The sequence below is a fragment of the Coregonus lavaretus genome (assembly GCF_964263955.1).
Source record: "Coregonus lavaretus genome assembly, chromosome: 21".
Lineage (NCBI taxonomy): Eukaryota > Metazoa > Chordata > Actinopteri > Salmoniformes > Salmonidae > Coregonus > Coregonus lavaretus.
This window is the reverse complement of record NC_140008.1, coordinates 27,622,266-27,647,430: the sequence shown is the minus strand read 5'-3', so window position 1 is coordinate 27,647,430 and position 25,165 is coordinate 27,622,266. Positions and strand designations below refer to the sequence as shown.

Genomic DNA, 25,165 nt, shown 5'->3' with positions numbered 1-25,165 from the left:
ATGCCTTGCAAATACACACACTCTCCACATGCTACACACACTCTCCACACACACACCCTACCAGCGGAAGGTGGAAGATAGCCTACCTAGCAGGCCTTTCTCTGACTCAAAGGCGTACTTCAGTCTCTGGGTCTGGAGAGGGTCCTCCACCACCTGAGAACACACACGTTACACATGTATTACACTGCCTCAATTTGTCGGGAAATTGATTCTACAAGGTGTCAAAAGCATTCCACTGGCGCATGTTGACTCCAATGCTTCTCACAGTTGCGTCAAGTTGGCTGGATGTCCTTTGGGTGCTGGACCATTCTTGATACACGCGGGAAACTGTTGAGCATGAAAAACCCAGCAGCGTTGCAGTTCTTGACACACTCAAACTGGTGCACCTGGCACATACTACCATACCCCGTTCAAAGGCACTTAAATATTTTGTCTTGCCCATTTACCCTCTGAATGGCACACATACACAAGCCATGTCTCAATTGTCTCAAGGCTTAAAAATCCTTCTTTAACCTGTCTCCTCACCTTTACCTACACTGATTGGAGTGGATTTAACAGGTGACATAGCTTTCACCTTGATTCACCTGGTCAGTCTATGTCACGGAAAGAGCAGGTGTACTTAATGTTTAGTATACTCAGTGTACATGTTAACACATATATTACACATACACGTTACACACACAGTCTGGAGCTGACATTAGTCACTGTGTTTTCAAGGACAGCAAGTAGTGCTGAGCGATTAGTGCTTTTTGAGGTAGGTTCGGTTTCGGTCCGATGATACATTTTTTTATCCTGGTTTTCGATTTCTATAATTTGTTTTTAAAACATTAAATGCATTATGAAATGATGACAAAATGATTTTAGAGCTTTTTAATGTAAATTCCAAAGCCAAAAACAGTTAACATTCAATTGCCAAAACATTAAAAATATTCAATTTTCTCTGTCAGGTCCACATTGGGTAGACATCAATAGAACAATTTGAAATGATGATGAAATAATAAAACATTTCAGTTGTGTATATTACTTAGAATGTATTTGATGTTTTTTTGTCATCATCTCATCTCTGCTCAGGCAGTAGCAGTCAGCCAGCCAGACCATCTAACGTTATCTCTGTGCTCCCCATACTGTACTGTCTTTAGTCATCCTATTTAGCTAGGCTATCCTGCCTAAGTATGCTGCAAATCATTCTACTAATCCTTCAAAGTAGATAAGGTATACTTTCATTTACGGTCTCTTTCCCACTCATAGTTGTGTTGTGTACATTCCTCTCTCATGCGGTCTATGCGGTCTGTGTATCTAACCTAACATAGCAGGCATAAAAGTGTACCCGTCTCTGTAAACAGGCACAATGGATTATGGTCATTGTAGTTAATTACCAAGTTTCTGCGCTGAACTTGAATATTTATTTAATGAACACTACAACTCCCTTCAGCCCAGCATCCCACATACTTTTTGACTTGATTTCTTTCATGAATTTCTCTATAGACAAATGGTGCGTCGGGCTCAGAAAAAAACAGAACTAAATGGAACTCAAGTAATTGAACCGACGTCGGTCAATGAGTTGTTTAATAACCCCCCCAAAAAACAGAATTTACAGTGCCTTGCAAAAGTATTCATCCCCCTTGGCGTATTTCCTATTTTGTTGCATTACAACCTGTAATTTAAATGGATTTTTATTTGGATTTCATGTAATGGACATACACAAAATTGTCCAAATTGGTTAAGTGAAATGAAAAAAATAACTTGTTTCAAAAAATTCTAAATAATAAATAACGGAAAAGTGGTGCGTGCATATGTATTCACCCCCCTTTGCTATGAAGCCCCTAAATAAGATCTGGAGCAACCAATTACCTTCAGAAGTCACATAATTAGTTGAATAAAGTCCACCTGTGTGCAATCTAAGTGTCACATGATCTGTCACATGATCTCAATATATATACACCTGTTCTGAAAGGCCCCAGATTCTGCAACACCACTAAGCAAGGGGCACCACCAAGCAAGCAGCACTATGAAGACCAAGGAGCTCTCCAAACAGGTCAGGGACAAAGTTGTGGAGAAGTACAGATCAGGGTTGGGTTATAAAAAAATATCTGAAACTTTGAACATCCCACGGAGCACCATTAAATCCATTATAAAAAAATGGAAAGAATATGGCACCACAACAAACCTGCCAAGAGAGGGCCGCCCACCAAAACTCACAGACCAGGCAAGGAGGGCAATAATCAGAGGCAACAAAGAGACCAAAGATAACCCTGAAGGAGCTGCAAAGCTCCACAGCGGAGATTGGAGTATCTGTCCATAGGACCACTTTAAGCCGTACACTCCACAGAGCTGGGCTTTACAGAAGAGTGGCCAGAAAAATGCCATTGCTTATAGAATAAAATAAGAAAACATGTTTGGTGTTCGCCAAAAGGCATGTGGGAGACTCCCCAAACATATGGAGGAAGGTACTCTGGTCAGATGAGACTAAAATTGAAGTTTTTGGCCATCAAGGAAAACGCTATGTCTGGCGCAAACCCAACACCTCTCATCACCCCGAGAACACCATCCCCACAGTGAAGCATGGTGGTGGCAGCATCATGCTGTGGGGATTTTTCATCAGCAGGGACTGGGAAACTAGTCAGAATTGAAGGAATGATGGATGGCGCTAAATACAGGGAAATTCTTGAGGGAAACCTGTTTCAGTCTTCCAGAGATCTGAGACTGGGACGGAGGTTCACCTTCGAGCAGGACAATGATCCTAAGCATACTGCTAAAGCAACACTCGAGTGGAAACATTTAAAATGTCTTGGAATGGCCTAGTCAAAGCCCAGACCTCAATCCAATTGAGAATCTGTGGTATGACTTAAAGATTGCTGTACATCAGCGGAACCCATCCAACTTGAAGGAGCTGGAGCAGTTTTGCCTTGAAGAATGAGCAAAAATCCCAGTGGCTTGATGTGCCAAGCTTATAGAGACATACCCCAAGAGACTTGCAGCTGTAATTGCTGCAAAAGGTGGCTCTACAAAGTATTGACTTTGGGGGGGTGACTAGTTATGCACGCTCAAGTTCTGGTTGTCGTCTTATTTCTTGTTTGTTTCACAAGAAAAAATATTTGGCATGTTGTGTAAATCAAATGATACAAACCCCCCAAAATCAATTTTAATTCCAGGTTGTAAGGCAACAAAATAGGAAAAATGCCAAGGGGGGTGAATACTTTCGCAAGCCACTGTAAATTAATGGCTCAGCCCTAATGCACAGACAGTTTTGATTGTCAGCGGTCACTCACCAGCAGCTCTTGCAGCAGCTGGAACACGTTCTTCAATTCATGGGGCGGAGCGGTCTCCAACTGCGTCTATATACACACACAGATCAGAATGGTAATGATGTGTTTGGTGCTGGGATTTGTAGTCATCTGTGGTAATGGATTTGTTTAGAACTGGTAGTTGTAGTTCTTACCTTGAGCAGCTGTAGTACTCCGAGGGAGAAGGGTTCGTTACAGAAGGAGCAGTACATCGCCATCTCTATCAGCACAGTCAGAGGGCCCGACAACTCCCGCATCGCAAACATCACCTGCAGGCACACACACACAAAACTTTTTTTTAAACTTCCATATACACAAACAATTTCAACGATTTTACTGAGTTACAGTTCATATAAGGAAATAAGTCAATATAAATAAATTCATTAGGCCCTAATCTATGGATTTCACATGACTGGGCAGGGACACAGCCAATCATAATTAGTTTTCCCCCACAATAGGGCTTTACTATAATAATAATAATATAATATGCCATTTAGCAGACGCTTTTATCCAAAGCGACTTACAGTCATGCGCGCATAATTTTTTTTGTGTATGGGTGGTCCCGGGGATCGAACCCACTACCTTGGCGTTACAAGCGCCGTGCTCTACCAGCTGAGCTACTACAGACAGAGTGTGTGTGTGTGTGTGTGTGTGTGTGTGTGTGTGTGTGTGTGTGTGTGTGTGTGTGTGTGTGTATTACCTCTAGCAGGTAAGGCTGTCCCTCGGGGCTGAAGAGCGAGGCCATGATGTCAGCGTTGAGGGGGAGGAGGCGGGAGGAGGCAGGGACACTGCTCACAATCAGCTTACACACACCTTGATCTGAGAAGCGCACACACAATCACATCAGGTTATACACATCAGCGTATTATGGAACCATCCTAACTGTGGTAAGGTGAGTGTGTCCGTGTTACCATGTGTGCGCTGTGTGTTGAGGTCTGAGTGGAGAGTCATCAGGGCCAGAGTGGAGTGGAGGTGCAGGAACTCTCTGGCCTGGGCTGGACTCCACCTCCGATTCTAGAACGAGAGAACGAGAAGGAATCAGAGGAAAAGGGAGCAAGAAAGAGGGAGAGGGGAAAAAGGTCATGAGCGTCCAGAACCATCAACAACAACATCCTGTCATATTCATTTCTATGCAGCGGTGTAGGAATTGAGTGTTTGTGTGCATGTACCTGGTTGTTCTGTCTGTTGGGTCCGAGGAGGAAGATGAGCATCCTGCGATACGCTGAGTGTTTCAACAACAACTGGCATGGACCAGAGCCTCTCTGAGCAAAGTTGCTGAAGAGGCTGAAGTATTGGTTGCAGTGTTTGACGTTCTCAGGAACGTCTTTGTCCAAAAGGGAGAGGAGCATGTCGGTCAGGCTGTCCAATCCAGAGTCAGCGAAGTGGAGCGCGCTCTCTAAGGTCTTCTCCAATATTGCTGCCACTACGACCCTCACCTCCCTCACCCCACACTCCAACAGACACACTCTGGAAGGGGGGAGGAGAGAAAAAGAAGAGATGAGGGAGAGAAAGAGAAAATCTGTTAGATTGATGAGTAGTAAAGTAAGATATAAGTAGTGGTACTGTGGTAGTACTGCAGTGGTTCTGTGTAGAGTACATTTACATTACATTTTAGTCATTTAGCAGACGCTCTTATCCAGAGCGACTAGTAGTATTATAGTAGTTAGTATTAGGGCAGTGGCGGTCATTAAATTGTCAGCTGGTAATTTACCATTAATTAACAAACACGTTTAGCATCTCCAGGTCTCCACGCATACAAGCCGCTGATGCGCACCTTTGGAACATCTACATAAAAAAAAGTCTAATAAAGCCATTTAATATATACCATCACAATAAATCCATTATTTATTTTAGTCAGGTCTAAAGAAACATTATGATATGAAGAAAATATATTTCAGAATAACAGAATAGGAATCGGCCTAATGTATGTTATCTGGCTATGCGCCATGCCATAGGCTGTAGGCTTGTTCATTTAGCAGATAAGATATGCTTATAAGTCCCATGCCATTATTTTATATTATATGATTTTATAGTAAGAAGAATATAATTGAATCAAATAGAAAGGATATTTTTCCCCATTCCGGAGTGAGTGCGCATATGAAGTGGCTATGTTGAGCGTAAAAGTGATCATTTGAAACATGTCCTATATACGCTAGATTTAGAGTTATATGGCAACTTTAGTTGTGAATGATACAAACCTGTCTGTCTTCGGAATCAGAACATATAATGGGAAAAAGTTAGCATAAGCTCTAATATGCGAATGGATGTTCTACATACAACGTCTTAAACACTTTGAATTAATCATCACCTTAGAAAGCTACGTCAATTTCGCTGCATTTGGCTTTGAAACATCCACAACGACCACGTTTTCCACTCAGTTTCAACCTGTTGTTGAACTTCTTTCTTCAAATTGATCATCACAATGAGGTAAACAATTTTTGCCTAATGGTGAGTTTTAAAAGCATGATACTGTTTTGATGTGATTTCTGATTGCATTTGCATTGATGTCAGAGTGGTTAGAGGGAAAATAGAGCCCTGAGTACCAGGCCATTAGCGACCTGGTGTTGGGTACTACCAACACATGTCCAGAGCACATAAGAGGAGATTACCATGACTCAACGGTCACGTAGAATTTGACTGCGGTCATAACACATGACTGCCGGTGTGGCGGTAATACGGTCACCGCAACACCTCTAAGTAGTAGAATAGTAGTATTATAGTAGTTTTATAGCAGTACTGACTTGGTGATCTCTTTTCCCTCAGGTCCCACCAGGTACTGAGCCATCCAGTGACAGGCTTCACTGCTTTTAGACAGCAGCACCTCCACCGTAGCCATCCACTCCTCTGTGTCCACCCGCAGCTTCTTCTTGGTGTGGAGGTAGGTGTGGAACAGGAAGTGGACTGCTAGCTGGAGACTCTCTCTGGCCATGGCCTGGTAGGCTGGGTGCTTCAGCTTCGTCTGCAACACACACACATTGTTTATAAGAACAGTTTTAAAAGAGGCAGGCATAACTTTGAATTATGCAGACACGTCTCTGTTTATCCTACACACACAAACACATACCGCGTTGACGGAGGCCAGTGACAGGGTGAAGTTGAAGTAGTCGCTGTTGTACACATCTCTGTTCTTCATAAACTTCAGGTTCTCATCTCTCACCATCTATAGAGAGAGAGAGAGAGAGAGAGAGAGAGAGAGAGAGAGAGAGAGAGAGAGAGAGAGAGAGAGAGAGAGAGAGAGAGAGAGAGAGAGAGAGAGAGAGAGAGAGAGAGAGAGAGAGAGAGAGAGAGACAGAAGGGGAGAGGAGTTTGTTTGTGCGCCACAAGACTGTATTAGCTATCTGAGCTAATGCCTAGGTATGAACACAGGGTGCTTTTTTAAAGATTCTTCAGGTCTCAGGCAAGATGATTGATTACAAAACGTGGTCCCCCAAACCAGTCCAATCCAGTGTAGTCACCTGGTAGATCCTAGCAGGCATCTTCTCCACAAACAGACCTTTCTTCTCTCCCTTTCGTACGAGGCGGGTCAGGACAGAGAGACGGTCATTGTTGGCTCTAGCGGGGCGAGGGGAAGACTGGGGACTGACGTCTGGGCTAGAGGGCGCCGAACTACAGGGGAGAGAGAGGGTTACAGTGTGAGTAGTGTGTGTGTATGAGGTGTGTGTATGTAGGCTATGTGTGTGTGTGACTCACAGCGTGAGGTCTTCTGCCTCTTGCCTCATGACGCTGACTCTGCTCTTCTTAGGGAGAACTGGAGAGTTCTGGTCACTGATCCTCTGGTAGAACAACATGTAGGCATTCCAATACCGCCGCCGCACGTCAGGGTAGGGGTTAGCTACACACACAAACAAAGTGATGTTATGTTTGATCTTTTATGAGTTTGTCATTAATGTATAGAATAAACTGGGAAAAAAGGGGACCGAGGACACTACCCAGAGGGACCCCAAAAGTGTTGGCGCTGAGAATGTTCCATTGACCTCCACTACTTGGTCTACATGTTAAATAGGGCTTACACTGATCGTAGACTTTAGGCTGGTACTCTCCTCCAAAGCACTCGTACTCCAGAGTCTCGTCGTTCATATCAAACTCCTCGACCACGTTGTCATTAAACTTATACCACCTTCCTCTAGCACTTCCCCTACAGGAGAGGAGAGAGATGGGAGAGAGCAGAATGGTAAGATGACTATTTGTGATCAATGTATTTTGCTTGTCTTAAAAGTGAGATATTTGTTTATAACACTTAAGTGTTGGTCTCTTACCGCCGGTCCTTTATGAAGGAGTAGTAGTGTCCAGCGTGTGCCTGTCCGCTGTGGACTACGACTCCCACCAGCTCGTAGTTCTCAGAGATAGTGACCTTCTTCCTGGGTGAGCCCCCTACTTCCCCCCGGCCGTCTCCCCCCTCCGCCCCCCCATCCTGACGAGCCATGCCAGACACTGTGTAGGGCTCCATGTTCAGCACCCAGGGAAACCTGATCTGCTCGTCGTATTTGATCGAGCGTCCGCTCTCCCAGTCGAAGCCGAAGCGCATCAGATGGATACAGAGAACACTGGGCAGGGACTTTATGCAGGTCCGCTTCACTGTGGTACGCTGGAGAGATACACACACCAAGTTAACATTCATGTACATTAACACTGGACAGCGACTTAATACACATCCTGTTTATGCATTCATTAATACACACACACCTTCTCCTTGCACTTTTCGCAATAGTAGGCGTTGGTTCCTTCTAGCACCTCCCCCCTGACGAACTGGTCCAATGAGATCTCCAGACTCTGACAGGAAGTCACACCCAGGTTCAGCGCCATAAACGTCTCCTCTCGCTCATATCTACGGTCAGAGGTCAGAGGTTATAGTTAGAGGTTTAGAAGTGATGGCTGCCTGTGTGTGTGTGTGTGTGTGTGTGTGTATGCGTGAGCTCACCGGTGAGGGCAGTCTTTGCAGATCTTCTGATCAGAGAAGATTCCCTGGAAAGTGTTCTTAAAGATCTGCTCGCGGCCGATTTTCTAAAGAACAAAACAGACATCTCAATATGTGAACAATAAAGGTGTGTGTTACATTATAATATAAATGTGTGTGTTAAGTAGATGTGAACAGTGGAGTCTGTGTTACCTTGAGGTGCTCGTCCAACTGGTCCACCAGTGAAGTGAAGAACTCATAGGCATCCTGTTGCTCTCGTACATACAGCTCCTTATTCCACATCTTAAAGATCTACAGAAACACAAACATTCATTATTTTTGACCGAAACACGGGTAGTTCGTTGAGTATGTACTGTGTAGTGTACTTGAATGTGTGTGTGCATGTTCGGATACCTTCCAGAAGTTCTCAGGGACGTAGTACTGCAGCTTGCTCTCCATCAGGTGTCCAAACAGAGACTGGACCTGACAGAACACACTCTCGTCTGGCTGCTCCGTGTCGTCCTCTATAGACAGAAAGGCCTCAGCCAGGCCGGGCTGCATGTACAGCTGCTGGAAAACAGCATTCATATAGCAGGTGGCGCCACCGTTCTTTAACCCTACGAACCCTGACACAGAACGACTGTCCACCGGCGGGAGGAACTGGGAGAGGGGCACGGAAGGAGGGAGGAAATAGAAGGAGAGAGAGAGTTAGACACGTTGAAGGTAGAAACATTACATACCTGTAAACGCTTCAGTTCTATCAAGCATTTCTCCATTCACGTGTGTTTATTGTTTGTTGTGTGTGTTTGTTGTCTGTATGCACTAGGGGAGTAACAGTACACGTATTCGTACCGAACTTTTCGGTATGGGGACCCCGTTCATTCTGCACTGTGAACCAGATAGAATATATATTTATTTTTTTAAACACTAGGCCTATAGGCTATGCCTACGCTGCATGGTAGACCAATGCCTCGAGTAAATCGGAGCTGAAAATATATTTCTGGCTATTCCGTTAAAACAACTAGAGTCCAATTACACGTTGTAATCCAAATTCAAATCTTAATTGCCGCATTTCAAACTGTCCTTTTGTGAGGCGCAGCTGGGAACTAGTTCTACTATGGCGAGTGGTGGGGTCGATAAACCAGAATTAGAGGTTCCCACCATCATCGTTTAAATCTCCAGTTTGGGAACATTTTGGCTTCCCAGTAGATTACAACGATGATGGACAGAGAGTTGTGGATAAAACGTTAACAGTATGTCGCGTTAACAGTATGTCACCACGCTCAACGAGAATAGCCTATGCAGCTGGCAACACTCAAATATGTCGACACATTTACACCGACATCACCCTGGTATACCGCCGCAAGACTGAAACGCAAAGAAACAACACAACATTGTCTCCCCTCTGCATTCAAGCAGCCCTTGGCAGCTGATTGTGACCGGGCCAAAGAAATGACAAGAGCGATAGGTAGGCTACTCTCATTGGTTGAGAATAGGGTTTTTCTTGTGAAAGTACTCGAGCCACGTTACGAACTTCCCTCTTGCTACCATTTCAGCAAACAGGTAGTAGGCTACCCACTCTATATAAGCCAGCCAAAGCAAAAGTTCGCACACTGTGTTGTGCTTACTTAACAGTTAAAGCCCACCACATTACCTCGGAAGGAGATGTACCATGCTACAGACACGCCCCCTTTATGAGAGTCACAAGTACGCATCTGGCACTGAAGGAGGCAGTGTCATGGTGCGTTCGTAACCAAGATGGAAGAGGGAATTTACCATATACGACTGGGAAAAATCCACTTAAACGGCCATCAAACTCATAATTACTAGTGGGAAACTAGTCTATCATCCTTAGCACCCACCTCTACCGCATGCTGACCTCTGACGTCACCTACTAAGGAAATGTACAACAGCATTTTTGGCAGTTTAATGAAACAACAAAACATTATTTATAAAAAGCAATCTATTTAACTCTATAACTTGTTTGCAAGCATGATACCTGTTCTTTTAGTTTATGGTTGACGCAGCTTGTTGGCCATTAGCCAATCGGCGTTTCTCAACGAGTTCAAATCACATGAACGCATCCAACTGGTATTTACGACTTCTCAACTGGTAAACTCCCACCTCCCACAAATGCAGCCTCAGAGTGGAAACTTGAGGCCCAACATAACAATCCAGTCACCACAGACAATGCCAGGAACATTGTGAATGGCATATCATTTTCCTGCTGTACCGAAACGTGGGTTTGGTGAACCGTTACACCCCTACTGTGCACACATCTGTGTATGTGCGCACATGAGTGCAAGAATGTGTGTGAGACTCACATCAAACTCCTTGCTGAGCGAGGGGTCTGACTGGTGGTGCATGGACAGCAGTTCTCTGGTGATGAGCTGTAGGTTGGCCACAGAGCTGTCTGCCAGCATCACCAGCACCTCGTAGGCTGCCAGTCTGCTGCTAGCCATACTGCACTTGGGGTGGAAGTCGTGGCTGGGGGGGGAGCTGGAGGCGGGGTTAGACGTGTTCAGGATGATGCGGGATGCTCGGAAGAGGAAGTCATCTAACAGCTGCTGGATCAGAGAGGGACCTGCGGAGCAAAAACACACGCTGTAAATGTGAAAGCCTTGTATTTAGCAACTTTGAAATCAGAACCGCCTGGACTGTCTTGTAATGGTAGAAGACAGGAAATTGACTTGCAATTGTGCTGTAGCCCTACCACAGCAAAGCATTAGGAAAATGGAACCTTAAAAGGACCTGATCTTTATGTATCGCTGTGTGTGTGTGTGTGTGTGTGTGTGTACTGTATATGAATGTGTGTGTACTCACCCAGTTGTTCCTTCTCTGTGCCACAGAGTGACAGTAGTGTTTTGATGAGGCGGAGGTGTCCAGCCTGCAGGATGTTGTCAGCCTCGCTGGTCTCCATCTCAGAGCTCCAGCTGGGCTCAAAGTTATCCAACCAGCTGATCTCATCTTCCAACATGGCCGCCGCACTCACTGACAACACCTCTATCTCCGAACCTGGAGGGGGGCAGGAGCATTCATCATGTGTCAATGACAGTGTTGGAAAACTGTTGGGGTGTGTGTGTGCGCGCACGCAAGTTTGTGTGTGCGTGTGTGTAAACTCACTGGTCAAGTCGTCCAGTAGTTGACATCGCAGGTCAAAGTACTCAGTACACTGCGACAGCAACCTGGACAGACAGAACAATATTACACTCAGATATAGACAAACAGACAGGACAAACACACGGAACAAAACTGTCCGTGGCACTATACATCCATATACATTTACAACTAACTATAGCTATATGATGCTATACATCTATCATTGGTCATCGATAGTTTGGCGCCATCTGCTGTCGAACGTAACTTACTACTGCCTCCCACTACTGTACCTCTGGTTGACTCCTCTCATGACAGACGTGGGGCTCCAGAGGGGCAGCTGGGAGGTGAGGACGACTCGGAGCAGGAACACGTTGGGTTTGATGATCTCAGGGAACGCAGAGGTGTCGGATTGGCTCAGAGTATACAGCTGGTCACACGCCACACGCCGGATCTGACAGAGACACGGGTTAGAACACACGCACACACTCCGTCTCACACACCCACACACATCCTAGTTACCTCTCCACTGGCTGATCCTAGCAGGATGTCGATGATGAAGTCGCTGACACAGGGGAGGATGTAGAATGAGCCTGGATAGAGACACACACTGTTAGCATTATGTCTTCATAAAACAGTGTCTGTGTCTCAAATCAAATTATATTCGTCACTTGCGTCGTAAAACAACAGGTGTAGACTAATGGTGAAATGCTTACTTACGGGACCTTCCCAACAATGCAGAGAGAGAAAATAGAGAAATAATAGAAAAGTAAAACACGTAATAATAAAAGTAATAATAAATACACAATGGGTAACGATAACTTGGTTATATACACGGGGTACCAGTACTAAGTCTGTGTGCAGGGATATGAGGTAATTGAGGTAGATATGTACATATAACTAGGAATAAAGTGACAGATAATAAACAGCAGCAGCAGCGTATGTGATAAGACTGAAAAGGTTAGTGCAAAAAGGGTAAATGCAGATAGTTAAATAGATAACAGAATAGCTACTCAGACTAACTATTTCGCAGTCCCTATGGCTTGGGGGTAGAAGCTGTTCAGGGTCCTGTTGGTTCCAGACTTGGTGCATCGGTACCGCTCGCCGTGCAGTAGCAGAGAGAACAGTCTATGACTTGGGTGGCTGGAGTCATTGACCATTTTTATGGCCTTCCTCTGACACCGCCTGGTATACAGGTCCTGGATGGCAGGGAGCTCGGCCCCAGTGATGTATTGGGCCGTACGCATTACCCTCTGTAGGGCCTTGCGGTCAGATGACAAGCAGTTGCTATACCAAGCGTTGATGCAGCCAGTCAAGATGATCTCAATGGTGCAGCTGTATAACCTTTTGAGGGCCCATGCCAAATCTTTTCAACCTTGTGAGGGGGAAGAGGCGTTGTCGTGTCCTCTTCACGACTGTGTTGGTGTGTGTGGACCATGATAGAGCCTTAGTGATGTGGACACCGAGGAACTCCCGACCTGCCCTACTACAGCCCCGTAGATGTGAATGGGGGCTTGCTCAGCCCTCCGTTTCCTGTTGAGGGAGAGGATGTTGTTCTGGCAACACACTGCCAGGTCTCTGAAGCCCCTCCCTTTAGGCTGTCTCATTGTCGTCAATGATCAGTGTGTGTGTGTGTGAGTGTGAGTGTGTGTGTTACCTAGCTGCTGTGTTCGTAGCTGTAGACAGGTGACCAGTAGAGACAGGGCCTCTCTAGCGATGATGCAGTCTTTAATAGAAACAATCTGCTGTTTCACGCATATCCCAGCATGCAGCGCTGTGGGCGGCGCCTCACCCTCACTGCTGGAGCTGCAGTTACTTCCTGTAGAGAGAGACAGAGAGAGAGAGAGAGAGAGAGAGAGAGAGAGAGAGAGAGAGGAAGGGAGATGTAAAAAGACAGAGAGGAGAGAGCGAAATCCTCAGTATAAGGCAAAATAATCAGAATATTGTAATAATTTCATTGCTCACAATTCAGGCTGATGTTTATGTTGTTAAATATGTGTCAATATAATCTGCCAGTGCCTTGTGTGTGTGTGTGTGTGTCTCACCAGTGCTGCTGACACGGGTGCGGACCCCGAGTGGGAGGAGCGAGCTGTGCTCAGGTCTGATTGGCTGTGGACTGCCGACGAGGTCCAATCGGCCGGCGGCTGCTGCCCAGGTGAGACGCATGAAGCACGCCACAGTCGAGGTGAAGTCCCCCACCTCCATCGTCTATAGAGGAGAGACAGGGTTAGAGGTGTGTGTTAGATGTGTGTATTAGGTGCATGTTTGTGTTAGGTATGCATTAGGGGGTTGTGTGTATGTGTATGTACCTGTATAGCTACACGTGCAGCAGGGATGATCTCCTCTACTCTGATGGAGGAGCGTTCAGACAGAGACATCTGTCTATAGGAGCTCTTCTCTGGTGTTCCACACAGAGACAGCTGCCTCCCCGGTCGCCCCGCGTTACGGAACGGCCGACTAGACAGCGTGTCGCCCTCTCGGATGACATCATCATCCAGCAACGACGGCATACTCTGGCCAACCAATAGGAACCTGCAGGGGAAAGAAAGATCCAATCACATTCAACCTCTCTAACAACTTATCTTAACGTGTGTGTGTGTGTGTGTGTGTGTGTGTGGTGTGTACCTGGCCAGTTGTAGACAGATGGAGTAGACTCCCTGTCTGGTCTCATAGTCCACCTCAGAGGGAATAGAGTCTCGCTGCATCACGTTCACCACCAAACTGAGTCCTCCAGCTTTCAGGAAGTTCTCACAGAAAGACTTGACACTGGTCTTAGCCATCTCATCATCTGAGGTTGGCATCAACTTAGAACTCAACACCTTGAAAGAGAGAGAAAGAAAGAAAGAAAGAAAGAAAGAAAGAAAGAAAGAAAGAAAGAAAGAAAGAAAGAAAGAAAGAAAGAAAGAAAGAAAGAAAGAAAGAAAGAAAGAAAGAAAGAAAGAAGAGATAAAGTGAGAGGTCACAGAAAGAAATGTGTGAAGTGTGTCCGTGCACAAATGTGTGTGTGTGTGTGTACCTCTAGGTTGTAGAGGACTCTGAAGGTGGACATCCCGGGAGCAGAGGACCTGAAGAGTGATTCCAAGATGGAGGCGGCGCTGGGCTGGTGCTGCTGCTTAGAACCCAGAGACGGAGAGCGAGAGCCTGACCCCTGACCCAGAGTGAACAGCGTCTTCTACAGGAGACACACACAGGAAACACATACATGTTGTCACACTGGCTCTGGTCAGAGGGGTTGAACTCTCCTCATCATTTCAACACAAACACAAACTAACCCACTGCGCTTGACCTGATGTTTGCTAGTACAGGGTTAGATTATAATAGTACTAAGGGTTAGTAGCTATAGAACTAGTTAATGTAAATGTACCTGGTGACTCCATACACTGGACTCTTTGGGAACAAAGTTATCTAGAGCATCCTGAACCTCTGGGTCTGTTGGTATCAGCAGCAGCAGCTTACGCACACGCAGGGTTATCCTGGAACGCACACACAGAACGTTATACATTTTGGACCATTCAGGATTCAGAGGATCTGTGTGTGTTAGTGTAAGACTCACCGGGGTTCATCCAGGTTGGCCAGCTGGTAAAGCATCTCAAACACGTTACACACCAACGCCATGACAACACCTGGAAGGGACTTCTCCTACAAACACACCATTAGCACATAATCAGACTCAAACATGAACTCAATGTGTTTGTATATACTGTACGTGTGTGTGTGTGTGATTGTGTGTGGTATACCTGTTCCATAGCGTAGGCTGAGTTGAAGACCGCAGAGCTCGAGGAAGAGGCGGAGGCGGAGGACTCTGAGCTGCCACCAGAGGGCGTGCCGGTGCCGGAGCTCTTCACTGTCAGAGACTGCTCATCACTGAACCCCAGCTGGGACAGCAGCTTCTGGTCCCGGTTCATTGTCAACTACAGACAGAGGGAGAGAGTTAAACAAAACACACACACACATTTACATATGATACACAGTCACACACACAATCTTCCAAATTTGGGCTTACTATTCTGTCACACACACTATGTTCAGTCAACAAGGCACACACAGATACAAATGATGCACACACTTACCACGCTGTCATTGGCAAAGATCTGGACGTTGTCGACTGGACAGCTGAGGTGCTCAGCAATCTTCCAGCGGATGCTGCCTATAGTCTCGTTACTGTGGGCCTCCAGGGTGAAGGTGTCTTTGGTGGACTCATAGGTGACGTGCAGAGAGACAGGGTGGCCATTGAACGACGCTCCGTGAGGTAGAATGGTACGAGGCACAGAGTACAGGTCCTATACACACACGCAGCCACAGTCATTTATCTATCTTTCCATGTCACGCTCTCATCCCCCTCTCGTCACCCAAATATAAATGGTTTATAACGACATACCATAGGTGAAAGTCGTTTCTAACGATTAAACAAAAATTGTAAATGCTGTGTTACATATTTTGGTCAGTGTGAGGTCTTACCTCGATAGTGATGACGTAACGCTCAGCCAATAGCAGCAGCCTCTCAATGATCACCAGTTTGGTGGACCTGGAAGGTGATTGGACAGACGTAGCAACAGTCGGCATGGCGGTGGCCGTCAGCATCTTGGTTGCCCTGGTAACAGCATGAGTCAACGTGGGGCCTCCTAGAGCTGAACTGGCTGCCTCCAGTCGTTTGTAACAATCAGCGATGAACTTCTTGTGTAAAGACACAGAATCCTACAGAGACACACAGAGTCAATAGCAGAGACCGTAGCCATGCCCAGCACACACAGGTTTGGGTACTAATGGATTACATGTAACAGGGATTACGTAATCAGATTACAAAAATGAATTAACTATTAGCCCAGATTGCTTAAAAGAAATAAAAAAATAGGTGGAATCGAATTACTGTTATATTCTTAAAAACAGCTGATTACTTCATCTAATATCAATAAGTGGGCTGCAATTGTTCGCCTCAAACACATTGAAATTGCAGGTTTTTGAAAGCAGTGCTGAGCGTAAGTCACCTTTTAGTGGAAATGGAGTCACCTTTTAGTGGAAACTCCTCTCTTCTGTTCGAATCTATTTAAAATCTCCAAGACTGCCAAATTGCTTTCCTTGGTTGTTTCTACAGAAACTTTCTTTAAATAAAAAACATCAGACCCCCGCTTACTGAGAACTAAATCATCCCCCATTTCATCTTGGATCCGTTACATACAGTGGGGAAAAAAAGTATTTAGTAAGCCACCAATTGTGCAAGTTCTCCCACTTAAAAAGATGAGAGAGGCCTGTAATTTTCATCATAGGTACACGTCAACTATGACAGACAAATTGAGAGAAAAAAAATCCAGAAAATCACGTTGTAGGATTTTTAAAATGTATTTGCAAATTATGGTGGAAAATAAGTATTTGGTCACCTACAAACAAGCAAGATTTCTGGCTCTCACAGACCTGTAACAACTTCTTTAATAGGCTCCTCTGTTCTCCACTCGTTACCTGTATTAATGGCACCTGTTTGAACTTTTTATCAGTATAAAAGACACCTGTCCACAACCTCAAACAGTCACACTCCACTATGGCCAAGACCAAAGAGCTGTCAAAGGACACCAGAAACAAAATTGTAGACCTGCACCAGGCTGGGAAGACTGAATCTGCAATAGGTAAGCAGCTTGGTTTGAATAAATCAACTGTGGGAGCAATTATTAGGAAATGGAAGACATACAAGACCACTGATAATCTCCCTCGATCTGGTGCTCCACGCAAGATCTCACCCCGTGGGGTCAAAATGATCACAAGAACGGTGAGCAAAAATCCCAGAACCACACGGGGGGACCTAGTGAATGACCTGCAGAGAGCTGGGACCAAAGTAACAAAGCCTACCATCAGTAACACACTATGCCGCCAGGGACTCAAATCCTGCAGTGCCAGACGTGTCCCCCTGCTTAAGCCAGTACATGTCCAGGCCCGTCTGAAGTTTGCTAGAGTGCATTTGGATGATCCAGAAGAGGATTGGGAGAATGTCATATGGTCAGATGAAACCAAAATAGAACTTTTTGGTAAAAACTCAACTCGTCGTGTTTGGAGGACAAAGAATGCTGAGTTGCATCCAAAGAACCCCATACCTACTGTGAAGCATGGGGGTGGAAACATCATGCTTTGGGGCTGTTTTTCTGCAAAGGGACCAGGACGACTGATCCGTGTAAAGGAAAGAATGAATGGGGCCATGTATCGTGAGATTTTGAGTGAAAACCTCCTTCCATCAGCAAGGGCATTGAAGATGAAACGTGGCTGGGTCTTTCAGCATGACAATGATCCCAAACACACCACCCGGGCAACGAAGGAGTGGCTTCGTAAGAAGCATTTCAAGGTCCTGGAGTGGCCTAGCCAGTCTCCAGATCTCAACCCCATAGAAAATCTTTGGAGGGAGTTGAAAGTCTGTGTTGCCCAGCGACAGCCCCAAAACATCACTTCTCTAGAGGAGATCTGCATGGAGGAATGGGCCAAAATAATAATAATAATAATATGCCATTTAGCAGACGCTTTTATCCAAAGCGACTTACAGTCATGCGTGCATAAATTTTTGTGTATGGGTGGTCCCGGGGATCGAACCCACTACATTGGCATTACAAGCGCCGTGCTCTACCAGCTGAGCTACAGAGGACCACAAAATACCAGCAACAGTGTGTGAAAACCTTGTGAAGACTTACAGAAAACGTTTGACCTGTGTCATTGCCAACAAAGGGTATATAACAAAGTATTGAGAAACTTTTGTTATTGACCAAATACTTATTTTCCACCATAATTTGCAAATAAATTCATAAAAAATCCTACAATGTGATTTTCTGTATTTTGTCTGTCATAGTTGACGTGTACCTATGATGAAAGTTACAGGCCTCTCTCATCTTTTTAAGTGGGAGAACTTGCACAATTGGTGGCTGACTAAATACTTTTTTCCCCCACTGTATGTCTATTGAAGACTTTATCGTTCCAGACTGTTATGTTAAAAGTGGGCCAGACATTCAAATGACAATTTCCTCTTTTACTTGGTGGCTGGGTGTAGTAGGTCTATAACTGGACAACCAAAGAACAAGAGTTGGGAATGCTTTCCCTAGAACTTGGCAGTGAAGCTGACTTTTTAGCAGTGATGCCATTTCATCAATAAGATGCAACAGGCACCTGAGCCAGCAATTGCCCAAAGATGCTGGGGAGTTGTGTGGGCAAGAGAGGAGTTGGGTGGGCAGAGAGGGGACTCATCAGTCTGCAGTATAAACTGAGGAGGCAGATGCTGGCTAACCAAGTAATCCAAAAATAATTCAGACTGCGTTACTCATTTTGAGTATTCCAATGGAATATATTACTAATTACTTTTACTGTCATGTAATCTCTAATCAGTGACTGATTACATTTTTCAAAAAACACTCAAACTGGACAGTTTTATCTCCATCTCTTCATTCAAAGACTCAATCATGGACACTCTTACTGACAGCTGTGACTGCTTCGCGTGATGTATTGTTGTCTCTACCTTCTTGCTTTTGTGCTGTTGTCTGTGCCCAATAATGTTTGTACCATGTTTTGTGCTGCTACCATGTTGTGTTGCTACCATGTTGCTACCATGTTGCTACCATGTTGTGTTGCTACCATGCTGTGTTGTCATGTGTTGTTACCATGCTATGTTGTTGTGTTAGGTCTCTTTATGTAGTGTTGTGGTGTCTCTTGTCGTGATGTGTGTTTTGTCCTATATTTTAATTTTTAATCCCAGCCCCCGTCCCCGCAGGAGGCCTTTTGCCTTTTGGTAGGCCGTCATTGTAAATAAGAATTTGTTCTTAACTGACTTGCCTAGTTAAATAAAGGTTAAATAAAAATAATTAAAAGTAATCCGCCATCAAACCCTGCACACACCTTCTTCATCTTTGGGTTGAGGTTGGTGTAGCTGTAGGTGATGATGAGCTGGATGGCCTCATTAGCGATCTCCTCGTCAGGCGTTTCCATGGCGATGCGCCAGATAAAGTCCATCCCAGCCAGGTCCAGCCGCTCCACACACTGGACCATAATGATAAAAGGGTTAGGGTGTTTAGGTCCCACAGGTGTATTAATCCTAACTGTCATGCTAGTTTTAGCCTCATATGCTGAATAAATTGACAGAAACTGTCAGAATGTTGGAGTACATAAATGACTTTCCAGCTCAGAAAATACGTCTCAATCCTGATATGGAGATGAACGACTGTCTAGACATGTCATAAACCATATAATTTAATAAAAGGGATCATTCCACCACGTCGGTGCCTTTTGAGATGAGTAACTTCTCAAAATGTCACCTAATTACCTCAACTAGCCGGTGCCCCCGCACATTGACTTGATTATTTTATTTTACTGCTGCTCTTTAGTTATTTGCTTTTATTTCTTACTTATCTATTTTTTACTTAACACTTTTTTTTGTAACTGCATTGTTGGTTAAGGGCTTGTAAGTAAGCATTTCACTGTAATGTCTACACCTGTTGTATTCGGCGCATGTGGCAAATAACATTTGATTAAATTTAATTTTAACATTGTCATAAAGAGCACATTTTTTACAATAAAAAATAACAATAGACTATAGTATTATTAATGCCTATTAAAGGTGCACTATGCAGAAATCGCTCTGCCATTTCCTGGTTGCTAAAATTCGAATAGTTTGCCTAATTTCAGTTAGTGACAAAACAAGCATGTAGAGATTCATTGCACCATCTAAACCGCTTTTTTCCATACCCAAAAATATTGTATTTTCAGCTGGTGTACAAAACCGAAAGTAAAAGACGCAAAAATGAAACTTATGAAAGATCTTTAACTCAACGTTCTATGTCAATTGTTGGGTCGCACCAAAAGTTATACATTGCCGCTTTAAGTGCCAAATAAAGTAGTAGGGTTGACCGTAACAGGATTGATGATTTCATCTTAAAATCAGCCATAAATTATTTTATGACGGGGGAAATGGAAGCTTGTTGTGTGCAACTGGAGGGGCAATTGAATGCAAGCTTTAAAAAAAAAAGACATTTGTAAAACATTTCTAGCCTGCCTATCTATGGGTAACAAGGTTGATGTGTTATGCTCGTCCAACTCAGTTTTCCACTACAAAACACCAGAAAATGGTCAAAGAGTTGAACCAGCTCACCTGCTGATTTGACTATTAGATGTTCAATGTTTCTTTTGAATAAAACATTTTAAAAAGGAATAGTTTCCCAAATTAAAACGAGAGTTCAGTTCACGTATGAGGTTTGACCTCGAAATGAGGAACACGTTTTTTTTGTATTACCTTAACATGAATCACTAAATTACATTAAATAAATAATAATCTTCAGAAATGACTTTAAAGCAACAAAATAACTAGGGCTTTAAAATGATGGTGAAAACTTTAAGAAATGTGGGGTTAAGTGGGTAAAATTGTCACTTTAGAAAGTCTTTATTCATATAAAAAAAAAACAGATTTATTGAATTATCCATGTGGTCTATATTAAAAGGGCACTTTATTGAATATAACAGGCTTTACAAATTCTATATTGCGCACAATTTCTAATTAAAAATTTCAAAAGGGCACTAATTTCGTGTAACAACCTAAAATGGCTGCATGTGGACAAATGTAACTATACTTGTGGGGACCAGAAACATTTTTACCAGCTGGGGACATTTTGGCGATCCCCACAAGGAAAAAGGCTATTTCTAGGGGGTTTAGGGTAAGAGTTAGAGGTTTAGGATTTAGGCTTAAGTTTTGGGGTTAGGGTAAGGGTTAGGGAAAATAGGATTTTGAATGGGAATCAATTGTGTCCCCACAATGTTAGTAAAACAAGACTGTGTTTGCATGTACTGACTCACCAGTTGAGTCCCCTGGCGTTTCAAGCGATGGTCACACAAGTTGACATTCTCAAAGAAGGTCTTGAACAGATTGAAGCCTGAAACATCCCAAATAAAACCCTGGTTAAAGCCACTATGTAAGATCTACATATGTCAATGAGTGGGCCACCAACAAAAATGGTGTGTATGTCTCACCATTCATAGTAATCTCGTAGGGCTCCAGTTTGAGGATCTTCTCTTTGAAGAGCTGCTGCTGAACATCACTCTCCAGATCATGCTGGCCCTTAGTGAACCACTCAAAACACATCTACACACACAGGTAAAGTTAGTGTGTATAGACACACAGAGTAGACTATGTAATGTAGACTGTGTAACGTGTGTGTGTACCTCTCTGTCCAGCTCGCAGACTTCGGGTCCAGAGACCAGGCAGTCCCATAGTTCTTTGGCTCTGTTCCAGACCAGGTAGAGGCTAGCCTCCTGGAGGAAGAAGGCCAGGAACCTCAGGTGGCCGTCTAGATACTGAGGAGGGGAGGGAGAGAGAGAGAGAGAGAGAGAGAGAGAGAGAGTCAGAGGCTAGCATGGACTTCAAACCACAATCATCCTCGTTCCTAAGAACTCTAAGGCCTCATGCCACAATGATTACCACCCTGTAGCACTTTGAGAGGGTGGTTATGGCACACATTAACACCACCATCCCAGCCACCCTAGACCCAATCCAATTTGCATACCGCCCCAACAATCTCAATTGGTCTCCACACTGCTCTCACCCACCGAGATAAGAAGAATACCTATGTGAGAATGCTGTTTATTGACTACAGGTCAGCGTTCAACACCATTATCCCCTCCAAGCTTGTCACCAAGATTAGGACTCTGGGTCTGAACACCTCCCTCTGCTACTGGATCCTGGACTTCCTGACGGGCCGACCCCAGGTGGTGAGGGTAGGCAACATCACCTCCACCATGTTGACCCTGGTGGAGGTGATGTTGCCTGCAGTGGAGCAGGTAGACAGCTTCAAGTTCCTCTGTGTCCAAACCACTAAAGATGGTCCAAACATACACGCACAGTCGTGAAGAAGGCGCGACAGTGCCTCTTCCCCCTCAGGAGGTTGAAAAAGTTTGGAATGGGCCCTCAAATCCTGAAAAGGTTCTACAGCTGTACCATAGAGAGCATATTGACTGGCTGCATCAATGCTTGGTATGGCAATAGTACCACCCTCGATGGCATGGCGCTACGGAGGGTTGTGCGGACAGACCCTTACTTACTTACTTAATTGTGTATTTCATATTTCTTATTCCTCGTGTGTTTTTTTCTAGTAATACATTGTTATTGATTATTGCATTATTGGGTTTAGAGCTTGCAAGAAAGGCATTTCACTGTACTTGTGCATGTGACATTAAAACTTGAAACTCTCACAGAGGTCAAAATCCTCAGTCCATCATCCAGCATCTCAACTAGGGCCGGGACGATACCAGTATCATGATACTCGTTACTATCGTGGCAAGGAAACAAAACACGAAAGTGGATTTAACTTCTTTAGGAAAACAGCCCTAATGTTGGAAACAAACATTATGTTGTCATCCAGTCACATTTGTTTATTTTCCAAATCTATATCACACAATATTTTACATACAGCAGAATATGTTTCTACAAATATTGCGATACTGGTATCGTCACAGCCGTAATCTCAACCACATAAACTTCTACCAAAGCTCTAGATTCCTCAACCCATCAAAGCAAATCACACACACAGACAGACAGACAAACAGACACGCTGTGGTACCTCCTGGTAGGTGTATCGTCCATCCACCAGTGTGTGTCCGGTCAGTCCATTGTTCCCAGCTGCAGACACAGCCAGTCGATGACAGACCACCAGAGATCCTGTGATCAGTTTGACGATCTCAAAGTTCTTCTTCAAGTCCTGGATGATGCTCTGCTGGGGGAGCACATGTGCTATGAAGATGTGTCTGTTCATTTAAAAATGTGTCATGTAATGTACTGTACTGTATTCATGTACTTTTAATGCTGTCGACTGCTGCCAACTTGGATAAGGTCTCTCTTGCAGGGGTAATGTGTGTAGGTAATGTGTGTGTGTACCTTGTCCTGTTTCTGGTAGGACTGTTTGATGAAGGAGCGTGTGATATCATGGAGCTGCCGCAGAGCTGGAACCACCCAGACCGCTTGGGGACTGCCCTGCTGAGAAGACTACACACACGCACACACACACACACACACACACACACTAGATGAGCAGTACCGTCTGATTCCTTCAGCTCATCCAATCACATGAAACAGAAGACCAGAGCCCACCCCCCACACACACCTTGACGCCCAAACATAAACTTTATCCCATCAATATCTCACCCCTTGACTTCCCCAACACACACACGCCTTATAACCTCAATGAAGACTGGCCCATTCCACAGAGAATTAGACTCCTGCTGTAGTAGTGAAACAGCTCATGTTACCCTGCGTTCATAACCAAGTGGGAAGGTGGCATTTACCACATACAACTAGGAAAGATCCACTTGAATGCCTCTCCAACTGGTAATTACTATTGGGAAACTCGTCTTTCATCCCTGAGCTCCGACTTCTCCACATGCTGACCTCTGACGTCACCTACTAAGGAAATTACCTAGATAACAGCATTTTGGGCAGTTAAATGCAACAACTAAAATATTATTTATAAAAAGCAATCTATAAATATGGTTATTGAACCCTATAATTTGTTTACAAGCATGATAGCTGTACTTTTAGTTAATGGTTGACGCAGCTTGTTGGCCATTAGCCAATCTGCGTTTCTCGAAGAGTTCAAATCATGTGAATGCATCCAACTGGTATTTACGACTTCACAACTGGTAATTTCCACCTTCCCACTTGGTTATGAACGCAGCATTAAAATCAAGTGAGGCAATCCTTCAGTGACCAATCAAATCGCCCCGTGATCCAGCCCTCCTCTAGGATTGGTTGGTGTGTAGCAGTGAGAAGATTGAATGTGAATGCTGATTGGTCAGTAGAGTTTGAAGGGGCTTCTCTTACTTTGGCCAATGAGTTTTCTTTGGCTTTCTTCTTGCCCCAGGAGCCAGTAAGAAACGAGCTCTGATTGTCGCTGGTTTTACCCTCCTCCTCAGTCTGAGTCTACAAACATAAACTGGCTTATTCAGGGCGTGTGCGTGCGTGTAAAAAAACGTACATTGATATTCAATTTGAACTCAAAAGGCTGTGAGTGACAGAGCGCTTCAACCTACAGCGAGACAAAGTGTGTGTGTGTGTTTCTCACCTTCTTGATGTCTTCTATACATTTGATGATGTAGCAGCGCTTGACAGTCTCCTTCACAGCGTATGCGTCAGTGAGGATGGCCAGGTGTTCCTCAGAGGCCTGCTGTACCAGGGAGGTGGGCAGGATGGGTAGGTGGGCTAGCTCCCACAGCACCTCCAGCACCTTCCCTGTGGTGGCCTCAGACCGGGCTTCTCTACCGATCCTCCCAATCAGACTCAACAGCTTCTGCCTCACACGGTCACTCTCCACCTCCCAGCTCTGGAACACACACACAAACATTTTTTTTAAACTGTCCACCACACTTTGTAATGTTTCTAAAACAAGAAATGTATTAGAATTCAGTAAATGTGGTAGATTGCTCAATTTCATTTGATTTTTTGTGACCTGAGTCTTTTACCCAAAATATCAGATGAGACAAAATGTTCAGCTGCCCCTTTAAGGGCAGGAGGTTACCATGGTAACAGGGCCACTCGAGTCTGTGTGAGATTTGGGATGTGACTAGTAGTAGACAGCATCTACAGCATCTCTGCTATCAGCTGAAGCAGCAGATTCAAACTAACATTGAAAAACAACCGAGCTTGTGAACAAAACAATGTAAATAGCCCAGAAAGAACAGGACAAAGTCTCACTTTGCTGACTTGAGTAAATTAGACCAACTTTTATGCCTATGCCAGCGCCTCCAAAAATGTATCTATCAGCTTTTCACTCACAGTGCGCAAAGCTTTTGCTGCGCAAGGTGGGATGTAGGATTCATATTTCTTTGTGCGATTAGCAGCTATGAAACAAAACAGCAGATATACTTTGAAAACAGCTACTTCAGCATTTTTCTG

At 44.5% G+C, this 25,165-nt stretch overlaps 1 protein-coding gene across 4 annotated transcripts in view; it reads right to left on the bottom strand.

Moving 5' to 3' along the window:
• usp24 (ubiquitin specific peptidase 24) overlaps positions 1–25,165 on the bottom strand; it is a gene marked incomplete at its 5' end in the record, with an annotated part of 56,192 nt that overhangs the window by 6,552 nt on the left and 24,475 nt on the right. Inside the window, 39 exons of one of the 4 annotated variants that reach the window (XM_084185796.1) lie at positions 87–153; positions 3,270–3,335; positions 3,440–3,553; positions 3,985–4,103; positions 4,196–4,298; positions 4,454–4,751; positions 6,026–6,243; positions 6,349–6,444; positions 6,740–6,890; positions 6,975–7,116; positions 7,295–7,419; positions 7,541–7,869; positions 7,968–8,109; positions 8,203–8,285; positions 8,392–8,490; positions 8,593–8,838; positions 10,503–10,762; positions 11,002–11,193; positions 11,302–11,363; positions 11,568–11,728; positions 11,797–11,867; positions 12,932–13,093; positions 13,320–13,482; positions 13,584–13,806; positions 13,900–14,093; positions 14,291–14,446; positions 14,639–14,747; positions 14,828–14,913; positions 15,012–15,185; positions 15,345–15,554; positions 15,733–15,969; positions 19,132–19,272; positions 21,079–21,155; positions 21,253–21,364; positions 21,445–21,576; positions 22,839–22,991; positions 23,153–23,260; positions 24,095–24,193; positions 24,336–24,593. In XM_084185796.1, the coding sequence (XP_084041922.1) occupies positions 87–153; positions 3,270–3,335; positions 3,440–3,553; positions 3,985–4,103; positions 4,196–4,298; positions 4,454–4,751; positions 6,026–6,243; positions 6,349–6,444; positions 6,740–6,890; positions 6,975–7,116; positions 7,295–7,419; positions 7,541–7,869; positions 7,968–8,109; positions 8,203–8,285; positions 8,392–8,490; positions 8,593–8,838; positions 10,503–10,762; positions 11,002–11,193; positions 11,302–11,363; positions 11,568–11,728; positions 11,797–11,867; positions 12,932–13,093; positions 13,320–13,482; positions 13,584–13,806; positions 13,900–14,093; positions 14,291–14,446; positions 14,639–14,747; positions 14,828–14,913; positions 15,012–15,185; positions 15,345–15,554; positions 15,733–15,969; positions 19,132–19,272; positions 21,079–21,155; positions 21,253–21,364; positions 21,445–21,576; positions 22,839–22,991; positions 23,153–23,260; positions 24,095–24,193; positions 24,336–24,593 (5,938 nt within the window). The remainder of the gene's footprint in view (positions 1–86; positions 154–3,269; positions 3,336–3,439; positions 3,554–3,984; positions 4,104–4,195; positions 4,299–4,453; positions 4,752–6,025; positions 6,244–6,348; positions 6,445–6,739; positions 6,891–6,974; positions 7,117–7,294; positions 7,420–7,540; positions 7,870–7,967; positions 8,110–8,202; positions 8,286–8,391; positions 8,491–8,592; positions 8,839–10,502; positions 10,763–11,001; positions 11,194–11,301; positions 11,364–11,567; positions 11,729–11,796; positions 11,868–12,931; positions 13,094–13,319; positions 13,483–13,583; positions 13,807–13,899; positions 14,094–14,290; positions 14,447–14,638; positions 14,748–14,827; positions 14,914–15,011; positions 15,186–15,344; positions 15,555–15,732; positions 15,970–19,131; positions 19,273–21,078; positions 21,156–21,252; positions 21,365–21,444; positions 21,577–22,838; positions 22,992–23,152; positions 23,261–24,094; positions 24,194–24,335; positions 24,594–25,165) is intronic. The other 3 variants (XM_084185797.1, XM_084185798.1, XM_084185799.1) reach the window with 3 other exon arrangements.